This window comes from Rhinoraja longicauda, chromosome 6 (assembly GCF_053455715.1).
Source record: "Rhinoraja longicauda isolate Sanriku21f chromosome 6, sRhiLon1.1, whole genome shotgun sequence".
Taxonomy (NCBI): Eukaryota; Metazoa; Chordata; class Chondrichthyes; order Rajiformes; family Arhynchobatidae; genus Rhinoraja; species Rhinoraja longicauda.
The window spans coordinates 1,168,410-1,189,178 of record NC_135958.1 but is presented as its reverse complement, the minus strand read 5'-3'; the positions used below and the strand labels follow the sequence as shown (position 1 = coordinate 1,189,178).

The 20,769-nt window shown below is 45.5% G+C and overlaps 1 protein-coding gene across 1 annotated transcript; it reads left to right on the top strand.

Moving 5' to 3' along the window:
* The first annotated feature begins 2,100 nt into the window (after positions 1-2,100).
* Positions 2,101-9,006, top strand: LOC144594766 (tubulin polymerization-promoting protein family member 3-like). The gene is made up of 3 exons (XM_078401612.1): positions 2,101-2,291; positions 5,796-5,949; positions 8,818-9,006. Exons 1-3 carry the CDS (start codon positions 2,101-2,103, stop codon positions 9,004-9,006), a joined length of 534 nt encoding a protein of 177 aa, XP_078257738.1.
* Positions 9,007-20,769: the final 11,763 nt, after the last annotated feature.

Genomic DNA, 20,769 nt, shown 5'->3' with positions numbered 1-20,769 from the left:
TAGTAAATATGCAGATGATACTAAGATAGGTGGAGTAGTTGATTGTGAGGTAGATTTTCAAAGTCTACAGAGAGACTTGGGCCTTTTGGAAGGGTGGGCTGAAAGATGGCAGATGGAGTTTAATGCTGATAAGTGTGAGGTGCTGCATTTTGGTAGGACAAATCAAAATAGGACGTACAGGGTAAATGGTAGGGAATTGAGGAATGCAGTGGAACAGAGGGATCTGGGAATAACTGTGCATTGTTCCCTGAAGGTGGAATCTCATGTGGATAGGGTGGTGAAGAAGGCGTTTGGTATGCTTGCCTTTATAAATCAGAGCATCGAGTATAGAAGTTGGGATGTAATGTTGAAATTGTACAGGGCATTGGTGAGGCCGAATCTGGAGTATGGTGTGCAGTTCTGGTCGCCAAATTATAGGAAGGATGTCGACAAAATGGAGAGGGTACAGAGGAGATTTACTAGAATGTTGCCTGGGTTTCAGCACTTAGGCTATAGAGAGAGGTTGAACAGGTTGGGTCTTTATTCTTTGGAGCGTAGAAGGTTGAGGGGGGACTTGATAGAGGTTTTTAAAATTTTGAGAGGGACGGACAGAGTTGACGTGGGTAGGCTTTTCCCTTTGAGAGTGGGGAAGATTCCAACAAGGGGACATAGCTTCAGAATTGAGGGACAAAGGTTTAGGGGTAACATGAGGGGGAACTTCTTTACTCAGAGGGTTGTGGCTGTATGGAATGGACTTCCGGTGGAAGTGGTGGAGGCTGGCTCGATTTTATTATTTAAGAGTAAATTGGATAGGTATATGGATAGGAGGGGATTGGAGGGTTATGGTCTGAGTGCAGGTAGATGAGACTAGGTCAGGGAGAATGGTCGGCGTGGACTGGTAGGGCCGGACAGGCCTGTTTCCATGCTGTAGTTGTTATATATGTTATATGTTATATTAACACTATCCTACACCCACTAGGGACAATTTTTACATTTACCCAGCCAATTAACCTACATACCTGTACGTCTTTGGAGTGTGGGAGGAAACCGAAGATCTCGGAGAAAACCCACGCAGGTCACGGGGAGAACGTACAAACTCCTTACAGTGCAGCACCCGTAGTCAGGATCGAACCTGAGTCTCCGGCGCTGCATTCGCTGTAAAGCAGCAACTCTACCGCTGCGCTACCGTGCCGCCTGAAATCATAGTTCCTTCCACTTTGAACGCTGTGGAATAGCATGGGAACATAGGAAAGCTGCATTTGTGTGGGTGAATTATCCTCAACGTGTTTCCGCCTCAATTATATTCCACTAGCAGGACCCCATAAGCAGTGGGTAGGTCTGGCCATTTTATCTGCTGGTTGGGACGAGGGAACAGATTTGCCCTAAATATCAACACTCCCTTCTCTTTTCAGCAGAGTGCCATGGGATCTAGTGACTTCATTTCAACATCTTAATCAATCATCTGAGAATGCCACCATCCTGCAGAATTGTCCCTTTATTTGAAGTGCTTTGAATGGAATGGCTTTTGAACATTATACCCCACTGACTTTATGAGTGAGGGAAGATCGTTTGCAGAGAAAGGGTTGGCGTTTGGCAAAGAATGCTGCCTTGAAGAATCCCAGCATTAATATCCTGAGTCTAACAAATGCGGTCATTTTTATATGGAACACAAATGACTTCAGCAACAGGAGATTCCTTCCTTTGCCGACTTCATGTAGAGTTCCTCACAGCCAGACTCAGAGCAATTTCAAGCACTGTTCCCACATCTTTAATATTTAGTTTATTTGTTTAAGGACAACAGATGGAAGACTAGCTTAATGTATCAGCAGAAAGATTTTATCTCTAACAATATAATATTCCTTCAATTCTGCGCAGAAATGGCAGACCAGAATATATTATTGACTGACTCACTGGAATCTAAAGCCTCCCGATCAGAGATAACAGGGCTCCAATAAAACAAAGTGGAACAATGAAACAATTTAAATGTAAAAATCAGAACTATTTCCCTATGTTTTGAGTTACCGACTGCAATGCCTTTTCCAATATTTTTTTAAATTACATCCTTTCACCTTTCTCCTTATTTTACACAGGACAACCTGAGAAAGCTACCCAACCTGAAAAATGGCAGGGACATCAACAAATATGCAAGCTCTGCACGAGTCATTCAAAAGGTTTGCAATGCATGGGGATACCAAGGCAACTGGGAGTGAAATGAATGGGAAAAACTGGTCCAAAGCCTGCAAAGAATGCCACGTTATTGATGGCAAAACAGTCACCTCAACTGATGTGGACATCCTATTTTCAAAAGTAAAGTAAGTACCAGTTACATTTCGCACAATAAAAGTGCTTGCACCCACTTTATTGAATAACATTATAGTCTGTCTGAATTTTCCTCACAGTAGGAAGTGCTGCAGGCCAATTCAACATTGCACATCTTTGACAGAGTAATGTGTTAAATGTTTAAATTTTATAACAAAGTCAAAGCAAGCTCCCTATCTCAAGACGTTGACAAAATTTACCAGGCAAGTTCTGATGCCCCAGACTATCACTGCAACAGCTCTTCGGGGCAGTGTCCCAGACCCAATTATCTTGAGTTGCTTCTTCAAAGGTCTATCTTGCATTATAAGGTCAGGACTGAAGAGTTTCACACATGACTGCACTGTGTTGCATAGAACATAGAATGGTATAGCACAAGAAACGGGTCCTTTGGCCCGCAATGTTTGTGCCGAACATGATGCCAAGTTAAAATGATCTCATCTGCCTATGCATGATCCATATTCCTCTATTCCCTGCTCTTCCACGTGCCTACCTAAAAGCCTCTAAACACCACTATTATATCTGCCTCCACCACCACCCCAGGCCCCCACTGCTCTGTGTACAAAGCTTGGCCTACATATCTTCATTAAACTTTCACACTCACTTTAAAGCTATGCCCTCTAGTGTTGGGCATGTCCATCCTGGGAAAAAGGTTCTGATTGTCGACCCATTCGTAACTCCACAGCAAATGAAGCCATCTTTTTGTACTTTAGACTTTAGAGATACTGCGTGAAAACAGGCCCTTTGCCCCACTGAGTCCACACCGAACAGTGATCACCCCATACACTAGCACTATCCTACACACAAGGGACAATTTACAATTTTACCAAAGCCAATTAACTTACAAACCTGTACGTCTTTAGAATGTGGGTGGAAACTGGAGCATCCGATGGAAACCCATTCGGTCACAGGGAGAACGTATAAACTCTGCACAGACAACACCTGTAGTCAGGATCAAGCCCGGGTCTCTGGCGCTATAAGGCAGCAACTCTAACACTGCGCCACTGTGCCGCCCAGTCATCCTTGTGCCATCCTTGTCTGCATATAGCAAGAGCTTGAATGGTGTTGAGTTTTTGAATTGTTGTTGGGAGTTATGTTAATCCTTGCCTATTCCTGGAAGATTATGAAAAGGAATGGGGTATCAGAAGGTGAATCACTTGCCACAAGATACCTGGTGACAACATACAGACATCGGCTGATATGTGGCAAGTAATATTCATGCCACAGAACCACCAGGCAAAAAACCATCGCCTATACTTGGAGACTAATCATCCATCTTTGACATTCAATGGTAATATGAGACCTAGTGAGACCGCACCTGGAGTACTGTGTGCAGTTTTGGTCTCCAAATTTGAGGAAGGATATTCTTGCTATTGAGGGCGTGCAGCGTAGGTTTACTAGGTTAATTCCCGGAATGGCGGGACTATCATATGTTGAAAGACTGGAGCGACTAGGCTTGTATACACTGGAATTTAGAAGGATGAGAGGAGATCTTATCGAAACGTATAAGATTATTAAGGGGTTGGACACGTTAGAGGCAGGAAACATGTTCCCAATGTTGGGGGAGTCCAGAACAAGGGGCCACAGTTTAAGAATAAGGGGTAGGCCATTTAGAACTGAGATGAGGAAAAACTTTTTCAGTCAGAGAGTTGTGAATCTGTGGAATTCTCTGCCTCAGAAGGCAGTGGAGGCCAATTCTCTGAATGCATTCAAGAGAGAGCTGGATAGAGCTCTTAAGGATAGCGGAGTCAGGGGGTATGGGGAGAAGGCAGGAACAGGGTACTGATTGAGAATGATCAGCCATGATCACATTGAATGGCGGTGCTGGCTCGAAGGGCCGAATGGCCTCCTCCTGCACCTATTGTCTATTGTCTAATATATTCATCAACTCATTCGCCATCAACATGCCAGGGGTCATCATTGACTTGAAACTCATTTGGACCAGCCTCAATAAATATTATGGCCACAAGAGCAGGTTAGAACGTAAGTAACCTGTGGTAAACAATTCACCCTCTAATATCCTAAAGTCTTTCCTTCATCTGGCAAAGAGTTAAGAGTGTTTTATGGTCATATGCCCTCGAAACCCCATCTGCAGCGGCACAATAGATATGTAAACAGAGAAAACATAATAAACAACAACAAAAAGTTATGTATATATGAATATATAAACACACACACACACAATACAACAATATATAGAAACATAGAAAATAGGTGCAGGAGTAGGCCATTCGGCCCTTCGAGCCTGCATCGCCATTCAATATAATCATGGCTGATCATCACAATAATATATATATATCACTACAACCTCCAAATAATCTCCAAACTACATAGACTTGGAGGCATTGGTTTATGTATATATAGATATTGCAAAGACAAATCCAATGTCCCCAACTCTATATAGATTGGAGCTGATTTTGGAGGTTGTAATGTTTAATAGCCTGATGGTTGTTCCTACCACAAGCAAGGGTTAACCCAAACCCAACAACATTCAAGAAACTCAGCACCATTTAGGACTAAGCAGCCCACTTGATTAGCACTCTATCCAACATCATTAATACTTATTTCTTCCACCACTGGTACACAACAGCTAGTGTGCACTGTCTACAAAATGTACTGTAGTTACCCATCTAGTCTACTCTGACAGCACCTCCCAAGCCTGCAACCTCTACATCCATGAAAGACAAGAGCTGCAGGCTCATAGAAAGTCTCCGACCTGCAGGTTCCCTTCCAAATTGCACACCATCCTGCTTTGGAAAGATATTGACTTTCCTTCGCTGTAGCTAAATCTTGGGGTTTTTGAGCCAAGAGCATTGTCAGATTATCTTAACCAGAAGATCTGCAGTAGTTCAAAAATACATCTCAAGGGCATTTACTACCTTCTCAAGGACGTTTACAATAAATATTGCCCCCTAGCCTGTAGCACCCAGTTCCTGAATAAAGAACAAATTATATTGAAGAGGTTGGAAAAAAATAAAAACAGAAAATGCTGATTATACACAGGAGGTGGCACAGTGGCGCAGCAGTGGAGTTGCTGCCTTACAGCGCCAGGGACTCGGGGTTCGATCCTGACTACAGGTGCTGTCTGTACGGAGTTTGTACGTTCTCTATGTGACCACGTGGATTTTTTCCGAGTGTTCTGGTTTCCTCCCACATTCCAAAGACGTGCAGGTTTGTAGGTTAATCAGTTTCTGTAAAATTGTCCTTCGTGTGTAGGATAGAACTAGTCTATGGATGATTGCTGGTGGGCCGAAGGGCCTGTTTCCAAGTTGTATCTCTAAACTAAAAAAAAAAATTGGATGCCGTCAGTGGAAATGTAAACTGATTTAACATCACGGACTCTCAAGCAACAATCGATTTTTTCCCTCCATAAACATTGCTGAGCTGCTCAGTATTTACAACATTATTTGTCTTTTTAAAAATGAAAAAATGCCAGTCCATACCATATTATCTGGAAGAATTTTTGAGGAAGTTAATCTCCAGTTTTGTTTTAATTTCAGAGCCAAATCAGCTCGGGTAATCACCTTTGAAGAGTTTAAGGCGGCTCTGGCCGAACTGGCTCCAAAGCGGTTTAAAGGCCAAAGTCAAGAACAGGCACTTCAGTCAATTTATGGTCTGATTGCTGGAAAAGATCCAACTAATCTTGGAGTTACAGTAAGCACGTTGACCCAATCTGATTACAAACACAAGTCTGGATATATATTATTCCGTTTCAAATGTTTCAATAAGATTCCATCAATTTCACTTGAGTTTCTGGCATTTGTGTTGAATTACTAAACTTGATTTAACTTTCCTAAACTCAACTTCTTCTAACTTGAACCTTCAATATGACTGAGACAAATGTTGGTCCATCTTGGCCCAGAGATGCCGTGTGACCTGCTGAGTTACTCCAGCGTTTTGTGTCTATCTTCGGGATAAGGGGTATGGCTATGTCATGGATTTTACACATACTTTACTCAGAACATTCACAGATGTAGAATTAATGCAAACCAGATCATACATTCACATTCATGCATGTGAATGCCCACACAGAACAATGTCCCTCTCACACAAATGTGTTGCCACAGATAGGCGCAGCGGTAGAATTGCTGCCTTACAGCGCCAGAGACCCCAGGTTCGATCCTGACTACGTGTGCTGTCTGTACGGAGTTTGTAGGTTCTCCCCCTGACTTGCGTGGGTTTTCCATGAGATCTTCGGTTTCATCCCACACTCCAAAGACGTACAAGTTTTTACATTAATTGGCTTGGTATAAATGTAAAATGTCCTTAGTGTGTGTAGGATAGTGTTAATGTGCTGTGATCACTGGTTGATGTGGACTTAGTGGATGAAAGGCCTGTTTCCACACTATCCCTAAAACTAAAAAGACTAAAGACAGGCTCACATACACATACTTACTCAGTTAACTGAGACCTTGTATATATAGGTTTGCAGGAAAAGTTCAGCTGGGACATAACTGATGATATAAAATGTACCTACCTGGTAACTGCACGATTCCTCGAGGCCTATAGTTTTATCACAAAGCAGAAATGTTGATGGCTGCTTGATGATCAAGGCTAACCATTAGAATTCTGGCTCATGTTTACCTTTAATATATCCTCCAGAAAATAGGTTGGAACCTCATGAGCTCTTCTTGGCTCTGTTACTTGTAACTGGTATTTGAATATCTCCCTTACTCTTTAGAGTCATAGAGTTACAGAGTGATACAGTGTGGTAACAGGCCCTTCAGCCCAACTTGCCCACACTGGCCAATATGTCCCAGCTACACTGGTCTCACCTGCCAGCATTTGGTCCATATCCCTCCAAACCTATTCTATCAGATTCGTATTAAATCTTTTCCCCTTCACCTTAACTCTATGTCCTCTGGTTCTCGATTCACCTACTCTGTGCATCTACGGTCTATTCCTCTCAAGATCGTATACAGCTCTATAAGATCATCCCTCATTCTCCTGTGCTCCAAGCAATAGAGTCCCAGCCTACTCAACCTCTGCCAATTGCTCAGACCCTCTAGTCCTGGCGACATCCGCATTAATCTTCTTTGTACCCTTTCCAGCTTGACAACATCTTTCCTATAACACGGTGCCCAGAACTGAACACAATACTCAAAATGTGGCCTCATCAACAACGCCTTATACAACTACAATATGACGTCCCAACTTCTATAGTCAATTCTCTGGCTGATGAAGGCCAATGTGCCAAAAACCTTTTTGACCACCCGATCTATCTGCGATTCCACCTTCAGGGAATTATGCACCTGAACTCCAAGATTCCTCTGCTCTACAACACTACCCAGAGCCCTACCATTCACTGTGCAGGTCCTGCACATGTTAGACTTCCCAAAATACAACACCTCACATTTTTCTGCATTAAATCCCATTAGCCATTCCTCAGCCCATTTGGCCAATTGATCAAGATCCTGCTGCAATTTTTCACAACCCTCTTCAATATCTGCAAAACCACCCACTTTTGTATCATCTGAAAACTTGCTAATCTTGCCGTGTATGTTCTCATCCAAATCATTGATATAGATGACAGTGACGGGCCCAGCACCGAAACCTGAGGCACACCACTAGTCACAGGCCTCTACTCCGAGAAGCAACCTTCCACCATCACCCTCTGCTTCCTTCCATAAAGCCAATTTTCCATCCATCCAGCTATCTCTCTTTGGATCCCATGCGATCTAACCTTCCATAGCAGCCTACCATGAAAATGCTTTACTGAAGTCCATAAATACAACATCTGCAGCTCTGCCTTCATTTACCTTTTTGGTCATGTCTTCCAAAAACTCAATCGGATTTGTGGGCCATCCTCTAGTCTTCCGCCACCTCTCCTGTATTTCGACTCGTAAATTTCCTCTCCGGTTTCCCACAATGCCCTTGGATATATATGATCAGGCCCTGGAGATTTGCCTACCTTCATACACGATAGTTCCATCAGCACCTCTTCGACCATAACTTTATCAATTGGGACGGAATCCAGTATTCAAGACCAAAGCATTGGATTGCTTATTGCATGGGTCCAAAACTTCCCTTGCCTCCCATTCATCTGTATTGGCCCTTGAGGTTCCTGCATCACTGATTGCATCCTGCTGTATTGCTTCCATTCTTATTTCTTGCGTTACTCATTGCATTCTGTTGTATTATTTGCTTCCTTATTAATTGTATTACTCATTACATTCTGCTGTATTAGTTGCACTCCTTATTGCATCTTGCTGGAATACTGTATTACTTGCAATCTGCTGTATTGGCTTTTTGATGCACCTGTGTTGCTTATTCCTGTTTTAATAACCCTGGTGGTCCATAAGGTCCCGATATTTACAATATCTTCCAACTTTTCCTGAAATATCACCCTGATCTCCTCAGCCTTCTGGCAGCTATATTATTGCAAATGTTTATATTCTTTCTCTCCAGGTTTTTTGGCATAAAATTGTGAACTCCTTACCAAACTATGTCACCACAATGTAAATTTATTGTGATAATGATGTCTATATTCTTTTTAGTAAATCATGTCATTTGTCCTTGTAGGTTGCAACCAAGGGAGGGGGTGTGGACAGACTCACAGATACCTCTAAATACACAGGCTCCCACAAGGAACGTTTTGACGAAAGTGGAAAAGGCAAAGGGATAAGCGGCAGGGAATACGTAGCAGAAAACACAGGTTATGTTGGGAATTACAAGGGAGCTGGAACATTCGATGACAAAGTGAAAAAATAGCAGGAATCAGGATGGTTCCGCTGAAGGACACAACGGCATCCATTCGCCCATCATCGTTCCATGTTCAATTGCTTCAGGTCCTCTGATGTTTACATTAAAAAATCAAATTACATCTCTATTTTTACTTTGAATTATCTACTTTCTGGGTATAAAGTGCAACTCACTACACATGTTGAGAGGGAAAAATAGATTAGCCGTGATTGAAAGGCGGAGTAGATTCAATGGGCTGAATGGCCGTATTCTGCTCCTATGTCTTATGGTCTTACGGTTCCTCACTCTTGTCTTAAGGCAATTCTTCTGCTTCATTTGTAGAAACCAGTGCAAATGCTTAGAATCTTAGGAAAAAAAACTGCAGATGCTGGTTTAAATTGAAGGTAGACACAAAATGCTGGAATAACTCAGCATGACAGGCAGCATCTCTGTGGAACTCCCAGAAAGGTCCGGACCCAAAACGTCACCTCATAGAGTCATAGAGTCATAGAGTCCTACAGCACAGAAAGAGGCCCTTCGGCCCATCGTGTCCGCGCCGCCCGTTACCAAACACAGTCTAATTTTAATCCCATTTTCCCGCATTTGGACCGTAGCCCTGAATGTTGTAGCATTTCAAGTACCCATCCAAATGCCTCTTAAACGTTGTGAGTGTTCCCGCCTCCACCACCACCCCAGGCAGTGAGTTCCAGACTCTAACCACCCTCTGGGTGAAAAAGTTCTTTCTCACATCCCCCCGAAACCTCCCTCCCCTTACCCTGTATCTATGTCCCCTCGTTGTTGAACCTTCCACCAGTGGAAGAAGTTCCCCGCCATCTACCTTATCCATGCCCCTCATGATCTTGTACACCTCGATCATGTCCCCTCTCAACCTTCTCTGCTCCAGGGAAAACAACCCCAGTCTGCTCAGTCTCTTCTCATAGCCGAGGCCCTTCATCCCTGGCAGCATCCTGGTGAATCTCCTCTGCACCCTCTCCAAAGCTATCACATTCTTTCTATAATGTGGTGACCAGAACTGTACACAATACTCCAGCTGTGGCCTCACCAGTGTTCTGTATAATTCCATCATTACCCCCCTACTTTTATATTCGTTGCCCCGGCTAATGAAGGCCAGTAACCCATATGCCTTTTTAACCACCCTATCCACCTGTCCTGCTGCCTTCAAGGACTTGTGTACCTGTACTCCAAGGTCCCTCTGTACCCCTGTCTTCCCTAGGGTCCTTCCATTCATGGTGTACTCCCTCTCCAAGTTATTTCTGCCAAAGTGCATCACCTCGCACTTTTCAGGATTAAATTCCATCTGCCACTGCTCCGCCCATCTGACCATCTCATCTATATCTTCCTGCAGCTTGCAGATCCCTTCTTCGCTATTCACCACCCCCCCTACCTTTGTGTCATCTGCAAACTTGCTGATCATGCCCTGTACGTTAACATCCAGATAATTTATGTAGATTACAAACAGTAAGGGACCCAACACCGATCCCTGCGGCACCCCACTGGACACCGGCCTCCAGTCACAGAAGCACCCTTCTACCATCACCCTCTGCCTTCTGTCACTAAGCCAGTTTTTTATCCATTTTGCCAAGGTACCCTGGATCCCATGGGCTCTTACCTTCTTGACTAGTCTCCTGTGTGGGACCTTGTCAAAAGCCTTACTGAAATCCATGTATACCACATCCACTGCACTACCCCCATCTACCTCCTTGGTCACCCCTTCAAAAAATTAAATCAAGTTAGTCAGACACGACCTTCCCTTAACAAAGCCATGTTGACTATCCTTAATTAACCCTTGATCCTCCAAGTGAAGACTGATTCTGTCCCTCAGAATCTTTTCTAGCAGCTTCCCCACCACCGATGTCAGACTCACCAGCCTGTAGTTCCCAGGTTTATCCCTACTGCCCTTTTTAAATAATGGCACCACATTAGCTATCCTCCAGTCCTCCGGTACATCCCCTGTTGAGGCTCCCTAGCGTTTGAGGCTCATTGAGGAGGCGCTGTGAACTGTTTGCGTGCTACTGTATGTTTCATTTTTTTCCTTAGTACCTAATCAGATGTACAGCACTTTGGTCAACGTGGGTTGTTTTTAAATGTGCTATACAAATAAAATTGACTTGACTTGACTTGTTGCAAGAGAGGCTCTGAAAATTTGTGCCAGAGCCCCCGCAATCTCCTCCCTCGCCTCTCTCAGCATCCTGGGATACATCTCGTCAGGGCCCGGAGACTGATCCACTTTTAAGCCTGCCAGAGCCTCCAGCACCGCCTCCCTGTCAATAGCAATATGCTCAAGAACATCACAACCCTCCTGCTCCATTTCTAAGTCCGCATCGCCCTCCTCCCTCGTAAAAACAGATGCAAACAAATCATTTAAAACATCTCCTACATCCTCTGGCTCCACACACAGCTTTCCACTATGGTCCCTGATGGGCCCCACTCTTTCCCTCGTTATCCTCTTACCGTTGATATACATAGAACACTTTGGGATTTTCTTTTATTTTGCCCGCTAGTGCTATCTCATGGCCCCTTTTTGCTCTCCTAATTTCTTTTTTAAGAACCGCCCTACACCTTCTGTATTCCTCTAATGATGTCTGTGCCTTAAGTTCTTTATGTCTTCCAAAAGCCCCCCTTTTTTTTCGAATCAATCCTACTATATCGTTCGACATCCAAGGTTCTTTGGACTTGTTTGTCCCACCCTTGAACTTTAGGGGAACATGCTTCCTCTGTACTTTTTCAATTATTCCTTTGAATGACTCCCACTGTTCTGATGCGGTCCTCCCCACGAGAAGCTGATCCCACTCCACCAGGGCCAACTTCTGCCTTATCAGATTAAAATCAGCCTTGCCACAATTTAGAAATTTTCCTCTTTCCTCTGGTCCCTCTTTATCCTTTTCCATTACCACCTTAAATATCACTGAATTGTGATCACTGTCACCAAAATGCTCTGCCACTGACACTTCAGCCACCTGTCCGGCCTCATTTCCCAAGATTAAGTCCAATACCGCCCCCTCCCTTGTTGGACTTTCAACATATTGGCTCAAAAAGCCCTCCTGGATGACCCTTAGGAACTCTGCACCCTCAGGGCCCTTGACACTTTGGCTATCCCAATCAATATTCGGGAAGTTGAAATCCCTTACTATTACTACCCTGTTGTTTTCACACACCCCCGAGATTTGCCTACAAATATGTTCTTCTATTTCCCTCTGACTGTTTGGGGGTCTGTAGTATACACCCAGTAAGGTGCATGCCCCTTTTCTATTTCTCAATTCCACCCAAATAGCCTAATTTGAGGAACCCGCTAATATGTCATCCCTTCTTACAGCAGAAATAGATTCTTTGATTAATACTGCAACACCCCCTCCCCTTTTTCCCTGCTCTCTGTCTCTCCTGAAGATTCTATATCCTGGAATATTGAGCTGCCAGTCCTGCCCTTCCTTCAACCATGTTTCCGTAATGGCAACAATGTCGTACTCCCATGTGTTCAGTAACACCTTCAATTCATCCCCCTTGCTTCCAATACTCCTTGCATTAAAATAAATGCCGTTCAGACTTGCCCTACCCCATTGTGCTGGGGCATTCTTGTTCTGCCTCCCAATCTGACCATTTTTTCCTCTATATTTTCCTTCTCCTCACCCCCTATACTAGCTCCATGCTGTATCCCAATCCCCTGCCAAATTAGTTTAAACCCTCCCCAACAGTGCTAGCAAACCTCCCCGCCAGGATATTGGTCCCCCTCTGGTTAAGGTTCTCCATAGATACTGCCTGGCCCGCTGAGTTACTCCAGCATTTTGTGTCCTCTCCTGCTTTATTTCCCCTCCTGATCCAAGGGAGATAATGAACTTTTTACACTAGTCCCACCTGCCTGTGCTTGGCCCATACCCCACCAAACCGATCCTATTCATGTACTTGTTTAAATGTTTCTTAAACGTTGTTATAGTACCAGCCTCAACCACCTCCTCTGGCAGCTCATTCCATACACCCACCACCCTTTGTGTAAAAATGTTATCCCTCATTAAATCTTTCCTCCTTCACCTTAAACCTATGTCCTATGGTTCTCGATTCCTTTACTCTGGGTAAGAGACTCTGTAGGTTTACCCAATCTATTCCTCTCTTGACTTTGTACACCTCTAAAAGATCATCCCTCATCCTCTTGCACTCCAAGGAAGAGTCCCAGCCTGCTCAAACTATAGCTCAGGCCGCCGGAATAGCATCTCCGTTGAAGTACTGAAGCTTCAAAACTGACCACATCTTTAGACACGTTATTTAGTGCCATTATAAAGTTGCCCAGGTTTGTTCTGACCATAAAACATCGGACAAATCTACACCAGCTAATTGTCACCCAGTCAACCTGCCTTCCGTTATCAAAGTACTGGAAGGTGTTACAAACAGTGCTATCATGTATCACTCCCGCTCCAAGAACCTTCTTGCTAGAACTTCTTCAACACAGAGGGGGAGCAGTGAGAGAGCTCTGTCTCCCTCTTTCCCCTCCCCCTTCCCAGTTCTCCCACTGTCTTCCTGTCTCCTATTACATCCTATCTTTGTCCCGCCCCCTCCCCTGACATCAGTCTGAAGAAGGGTCTCGACCCGAAACGTCACCCATTCCTTCTCTCCTGAGATGCTGCCTGACCCGCTGAGTTACTCCAGCATTTTGTGTCCACCTTCTTGCTAGAACTCAGTTCTGGACTGCACTATAGATTTGGTCTCAGCTTAGACACAGGGATGAATTCCAGTGCTGAGACGGGAGGCGTTCTCCCTGACATCAGCATATGGGACACCTATGAAATGCTTAACTCTGAAGTGGTCTTGAATATAAGTGCCTGGTACATAGCTAAATTTAAACCACAGTGAGCAATACACCATCAATAACTTTTTTGCCTTTGTGTAATAGGTTAAAAAATACCAGGACTTTCTTAATTTCTTGTGCAAAACTTGCTGTAAACTGTGCTAACAATCCTGTTCAATAACTTTCTTTGACACCAGCAGACGCCCACAGCATATAGAAAATTATTTATGGTGGAGTTATAAAATGAATGCAATAATACAGGAAATAAAAGATTAATCACATTCAGCAGCAGAATATGGCAGGTTATGAGTTGTTAATGGAGGTCCCATATTTCCATGGAGATAGACATCAACACGATCAAACAAACTGTTTTCACAGAAAAAATCTGTCCTTGTGCCAGCTTCTTTGAGATTAGTCAGCAACATATTCATACCAAATCGAGTTCATTTGGTAAAAATGTTAAGGATTTCTGCTTAGAAATCAGATAGCTTCCGGAGAGGTTAACCTCTGCCAATTCATGCCAGTTTGGGTTACATGCAGTTTTCATTCACAATCCTAATAAAAGAGTCAGTGAACTTTTTGAATGGGCAACACTCCCTTCAAATAGCCAATGAGTGGGGCACGATTATTAGTGGCTTGATACTGTACACCTGATGACCCAATGCAGGACTTGTTACAGTGCTGCTGGCATTATCTGGGCATCATCCAGAAGATGCAGGATTATTTCATTACAAAGAGAAAGAAAGATTCTAAGGGGTAGACACAAAATGTTGGAGTAACTCAGCGGGTCAGGCAGCATCTCTGGAGAGAAGCAATGGGTGAAGTTTCGGGTCGAGACCCTTCTTCAGACTGATGTCAGGGGAGGAGGCGGGACAAAGATAGGATGTAGTAGGAGACAGGAAGACTAGTGGGAGAACTGAGAAGGGGGAGGGCAAAGAGAGGGACAGAGGAACTATCTGAAGTTAGAGAAGTCAATGTTCATACCGCTGGGGTGAGGCAGAGATTGGGAATGGGAGGGGGAGTTGAAGTGCTGAGCCACCGGGAGATCAGGCTAGTTAAGGCGGACTGAGCAAGGTGTTGAGCGAAACGATCACCGAACCTGCGCTTGGTCTCACCGATGTAGAGAATTTGACATCTGGAACAGCGGATACAATAGATGAGGTTGGAGGAGGTGCAGGTGAACCTTTGCCTCATTCCAGCGGTAGTAAAGACAAACGTGGGTCCCTTGAAGGCAGAAACAGGTGAAATTATTATGGGGAACAAGGAAATGGCAGAAGAGTTGAACAGGTACTTTGGTTCTGTCTTCACTAAGGAAGACACAAACAATCTCCCTGATGTACTAGAGAACAGAGGATCTAGGGAGACAGAGGAACTGAAAGAAATTTGCATTAGGCGAGAAATAGTATTGGGTAGACTGATAGGACTGAAAGCTGATAAATCTCCAGGGCCTGATGGTCTGCATCCCAGGGTACTCAAGGAGGAGGCTCTAGAAATCGTGGACGCATTGGTGATCATTTTCCAATGTTCTTTAGTTCCTGTGGATCAGTTCCTGTGGATTGGAGGGTAGCTAATGTTATCCCACTTTTCAAGAGGCGAGAGAAAAAACGGGGAATTATAGACTAGTTAGCCTGACATTGGCGGTGGGGACGATGCTGGAGGCAATTAATAATAAGTAATAACGGCGCATTTGGATTGCAGTAAAAGGATTGGTTCAAGGGAAAAGATAGTTTATTAGAGATTGCTGTACCATATAATTTAATTATAAATTGAGAGAAAAACCATTTCAGGGTTAAATTATTTAAACATTTCTTTACACTTACATTCAACACCTTTGTACCATTCAAACTTTGTGCAAATCTTCCTGATGCCATTAAATTAAGAAATAAATGTCAGCTTTTCCTTTATACTAATATTTAAAACCCGAGGTAGTTAAAAAAACAAAATTGTTAGCAATTTTTATTCACCTCTAAATATTAAAATCCAGTTAAAACAGCAAAAATTGTTAATTGATTCACCAAACACTTTAAATATCCTGCCAAATAATTTTGTAGTACAATCCAACTACGGAATGTTTCAAGAACATCATCTGCTCAGTAGCCAATTCTTACTGGCTTCCTACTTTGCACAAGCTTTTTACTTGGCAAAATCATTTCTCTTCCTGACTATACATGTAAAAATGATTAGTGCTAATAATCGCATGTCTTAAACTAAAGAATTTTACATAACCTTTGGCAGGCAATTACATTTAAAATGAATCTGATTTAATCAAGACAATGTTTTATGAATTAATAATAGGCAACTGTTAAAACAAACTAACCTTTAAAGTAAATCACAATCTTTGTGCCCTTTAGGCATTGTCCAATTTTCAAGACTAAAGTATTAGTTTCCGGGAAAATGAAATAAGATTCAGAGCACTCAAAGGGAATAAAGAGGGCTCAGAGAAGCTTAATATCACAAATATTCAACAGACTTTATTAAGAGTAATCGCTATTTGTGACATTAGGATCTTTCCCTTTAAGATGGTTAAATACTGTAATGTGAAAGGGGAAAGATCCTAACTTCATCTTCACTGGTGCACTTTTTTAAAATTTTACAGTACTTGACTAGAGGTTGGGGAAGAGGTTAATTATAAACAAAGTCTCAATTTTGCTGCAACCAATTTAAGAAAATATATACTTTTCATAACTATTTGAACAGGTTCTAAGCATTGACACACACTTTAAATTAACAGAAATAAATATAGCAGTAGTAATTTCTATTTCAAAAAATAACAAGCACCGTGATTGAAAGCATATTGTCAACAAAGAAATTGTTCTGGATTTCCTCCATTATAACGATGAATATTCACTGCCTCACTGTTATATTTAACTGCAACTTCCAGTGTAATATGCCACACTGTGGAGTATGTAACACGCTGTTTTATTAAACTCAATAATTAAACCATATATGAGCATTGGTACAGCTCCTTTTCTTTACAGTAGAGTATTGTATTAAGGCCAGAGAGGGAAAGTTTAAAGGAAGATAGTATGGCGAGTCTGGAGGCTTGTACTTTGTTAAAGAAGTTTATTGCGGCAGCAATATTCAATTACAAAGGATAACAATCGAGATTACAGACAACCATTAACTCAAACTGTTCACATCGAAGTTCTCTTCCCACTGACTGGTTTTGGGCGCCAAAACCACCACGTGACCTTGCTGGCCAATCCGAGGGTTCGACTCTCAGGACCAATCCCTATGGTCGCTACATGAACCCCCCAGAACCCGAGGTACGGAACCTAGCAGGGAGCCGGATTTCGCGACCAGAACGAGTAAGGAGAGGGGCTGCAGGAACCACAGGAGCAGGGGGTCCCGGATCAGGGGGAATTGCAGGAGGACGGCCCCGTCGAGGCGGTTGACCGACCAGGACAGGGCGGTCCTGATCCTGTGCAGGTTTGAGCCTGGACACAGAGACGAGCTCACTCCAACCCCCAACATCCAAGGTGAAGGTGACCGTCCCTTTACGCAACACGCGGAACGGTCCTTCATAGACCCTCTACAATGGGGAACGATGGGCATCTCTACGCAGAAACACAAATTCACAGTCCTTCAAGGCAGGCGGTTCATGCACCATGGTACACCCATGACGCGAAGTAGGAACCGGAGCCAGGGAACCCACTCTCGCGCGGAGGAATGCGAAAACCGACGGAACCGAGGGCTGCTGACCAGAGGACTCCGGAAGGAAATCCCCGGGCACTCTGAGTGGTGAGCCATATACCAGTTCCGCGGACGAAGTTCCGAGATCCTGCTTAGGAGCAGTACGGATGCCCAAAAGGACCCAGGGGAGCTGGTCTACCCAGTCAGGGCCATCCAGCCGCGCACTGAGGGCCGCCTTAAGTTGCCTGTGAAACCTCTCCACGAGCCCATTAGCTTGTGGGTGGTACGCCGTGGTCTGCTGCAACCGGGAACCGTCCAACTCCGCTAGCGTAGCCCAAAGGGCAGAGGTGAACTGGGACCCCCGGTCGGTGGTAATGACGGACGGAACACCGAAACGGGCCACCCAATGGAGGGCCAGGGCCCGGGCACAAGAGGCGGCGGAGGTGTCAGACAACGGGAAGGCCTCCGGCCAACGGGTAAATCGGTCCCTAGAGGAAGGTAAAGGCCCAACTAAATCAACATGAATATGGAAAAAACGGACCGCAGGGACCACAAACTCCTGCACCGGAGGTTGGACATGCCGGTGAACTTTAGCGGTCTGGCAGGGAACACAGGATCGGGCCCAAGCGGCTACTTGCTTCCGCAGGCCATGCCACACAAACCTAGCGGCTACTAAGGCAGAGGTGGAGCGAATGAACGGGTGCGCCACCCCATGAATGGCATCATATTGGCATGCTATTGAGGGCGTGCAGCGTGGGTTCACTAGGTTAATTCCCGGAATGGCGGGACTGTCGTATGTTGAAAGGCTGGAGCAATTAGGCTTGTATACACTGGAATTTAGAAGGATGAGGGGGGATCTTATTGAAACATCATATCATCATATCATATCATATATATACAGCCGGAAACAGGGGACACATTAGAGGCAGGAAACATGTTCCCAATTTTGGGGGAGTCCAGAACAAGGGGCCACAGTTTAAGAATAAGGGGTAGGCCATTTAGAACGGAGATGAGGAAGAACTTTTTCAGTCAGAGAGTGGTGAAGGTGTGGAATTCTCTGCCTCAGAAGGCAGTGGAGGCCAGTTCGTTGGATGCTCTCAAGAGAGAGCTGGATAGAGCTCTTAAGGATAGCGGAGTGAGGGGGAGAAGGCAGGAACGGGGTACTGATTGAGAGTGATCAGCCATGATCGCATTGAATGGCGGTACTGGCTCGAAGGGCTGAATGGCCTACTCCTGCACCTATTGTCTATTGTCTATTATCAAACACCCGGCGCTGAAGGGCGGCCGGCACCACCGGCCTGGGGCGGGGAAGGGAAACATCACACCAGACTTTTGTACCCGCAGGCCCTTAAGCCACTTGGGCCAACTTCAACCCCGAAGTGGTGGACTGGTATGCTGAGGCAGTGTCCGCAAGCTCCTGGAAATCTACCTCGCACTCCACCGCTGAAATTGGGGAAATGGCTGGCATGGACAGGGCATCAGCAACGGCATTAAGCATACCCGCGACGTGGCGGACATCGGTGGTAAACTCTGAGATGGCAGTCAGGTGCCGCTGCTGGCGGGCCGACCATGGGTCGGACACTTTCGAAAAAGCAAAAGTCAATGGCTTGTGGTCAGTAAAGGCCACAAATGGGCGGCCTTCTAGAAAATACCTAAAGTGGCAGACAGCTAAATAGAGAGCCAGAAGCTCTCGGTCAAAGGCGCTATATTTCAGCTTAGCCGGATTAAGCTGTCGGCTGAAAAACGGCAAGGGCTGCCAACTGCCATCTACATGCTGTTCCAAAACCCCTCCCACCGCCACGTCTGACGCATCGACCGTCAGGGCTGTGGGGGCGGAGGCGCTCGGGTGGACGAGCATGGTGGCGTCTGCCAGAGCCACTTTAGCTGCCTCAAAGGCCGTCTCAGCGGCCGCGGACCACTCCAACTCGACAGGTTTGCCTGCGAGACACTGGAAGAGCGGACGCATGATCCGTGCCGCTGCCGGCACGAACCTGTGATAGAAATTCACCATCCCCACGAACTCCTGCAACCCCTTTACTGTGGTGGGCCGCAGGAAGGCACGAACAGCCTCCACCTTTTCGGGCAAAGGAGTGACGCCGGCTGAGGTGATCCGGTGTCCTAAGAAAGTAATAGAAGGGAGGCCAAATTGACACTTGGAGGGGTGGATGATGAGCCTGTGGTCTTGAAGCCGCCGGAACACGGTCCGTAAATGGACCAGGTGTTCCTGCTCCGAGCGACTGGCAACCAGGATATCATCTAAATGTATGAAATCAAAAGACAATTCCCGACCAACATGGTCCATAAGCCGCTGGAAAGCCTGTGCCGCATTTTTCAAACCGAAAGGCATACGCAACCATTCGAACAACCCGAACGGAGTGATCGTGGCAGTCTTCGGCACGTCTTCCGGATGCACAGGAATCTGGTGGTACCCCCGCACCAAATGAATTTTGGAGAATACCATGGCACCTTCCAGTCTAGACGAGAAGTCCTGGATGTGCGTTATGGGGTAGCGGTCTGCCGTGGTGATGGCGTTAAGGTGCCGGTAATCTCCACATGGTCTCCACCCCCCAGATGCTTTGGAAACCATATGCAACGGAGGCCCACGGGCTGTCGGACCGACGGACAATGCCCATTTGTTCCATCTTCTGAAATTCTTCACACGCTACCATCAGTTTGTCCGGCGGCAACCTCCGGGCCCGAGCGAAAACGGGGAGCCCCTCGGTGGAAATGTAATGGCAAACGCCGTGCTTTGCAGAAGGGGCATCGAAACGTTTAACGAGCAGCTCCGGAAACTTAGCCAGGACCGCAGTATACGGGTCGGTGGCCGCGACAACGGCCTGGACAGTCGGGCTGGGCGGGGTGGGAGGCGGTGGAGCAGCGGGCTCATCGCTGCTAGCGGAGGGTCGAAGGCCTTTACCTCGGACATCAGCTACTAGCGAAAAGGCTCAGAGGAAATCTGCGCCCAGGATCGCCTGGCTGACTTCTGCGACGAAAACGACCATTCGTACGTGCGGGTGCCTAAAGACAGAGACATTGCCCGCGTACCATACGTGCGGATGGGGCTACCGTTAACCGCGATGAGGGTAGGCCCTCTCTTACCCGATCGGGTTTCGAGGTCGGTCGGTGGTACGATGCTGACTATGGCTCCCGTGTCGACCAAGAACTCTGTGTCTGTGAATCGATCTCTGACGTAGAGGCGTCGGTTCTGGCCAATCGCAACTGCCTCTATGTACGATCGGCCGAGGCATTTCCCGAGAAAGTGCAAGGTGAGTGGCAGTTGCGGGCTTCTCCACCCCATCTCAGATGATAATAACACCAGCCGCGCTTGTGCGGATCTTTTTGGCGGGGTTTCGGAGAAATGGCGG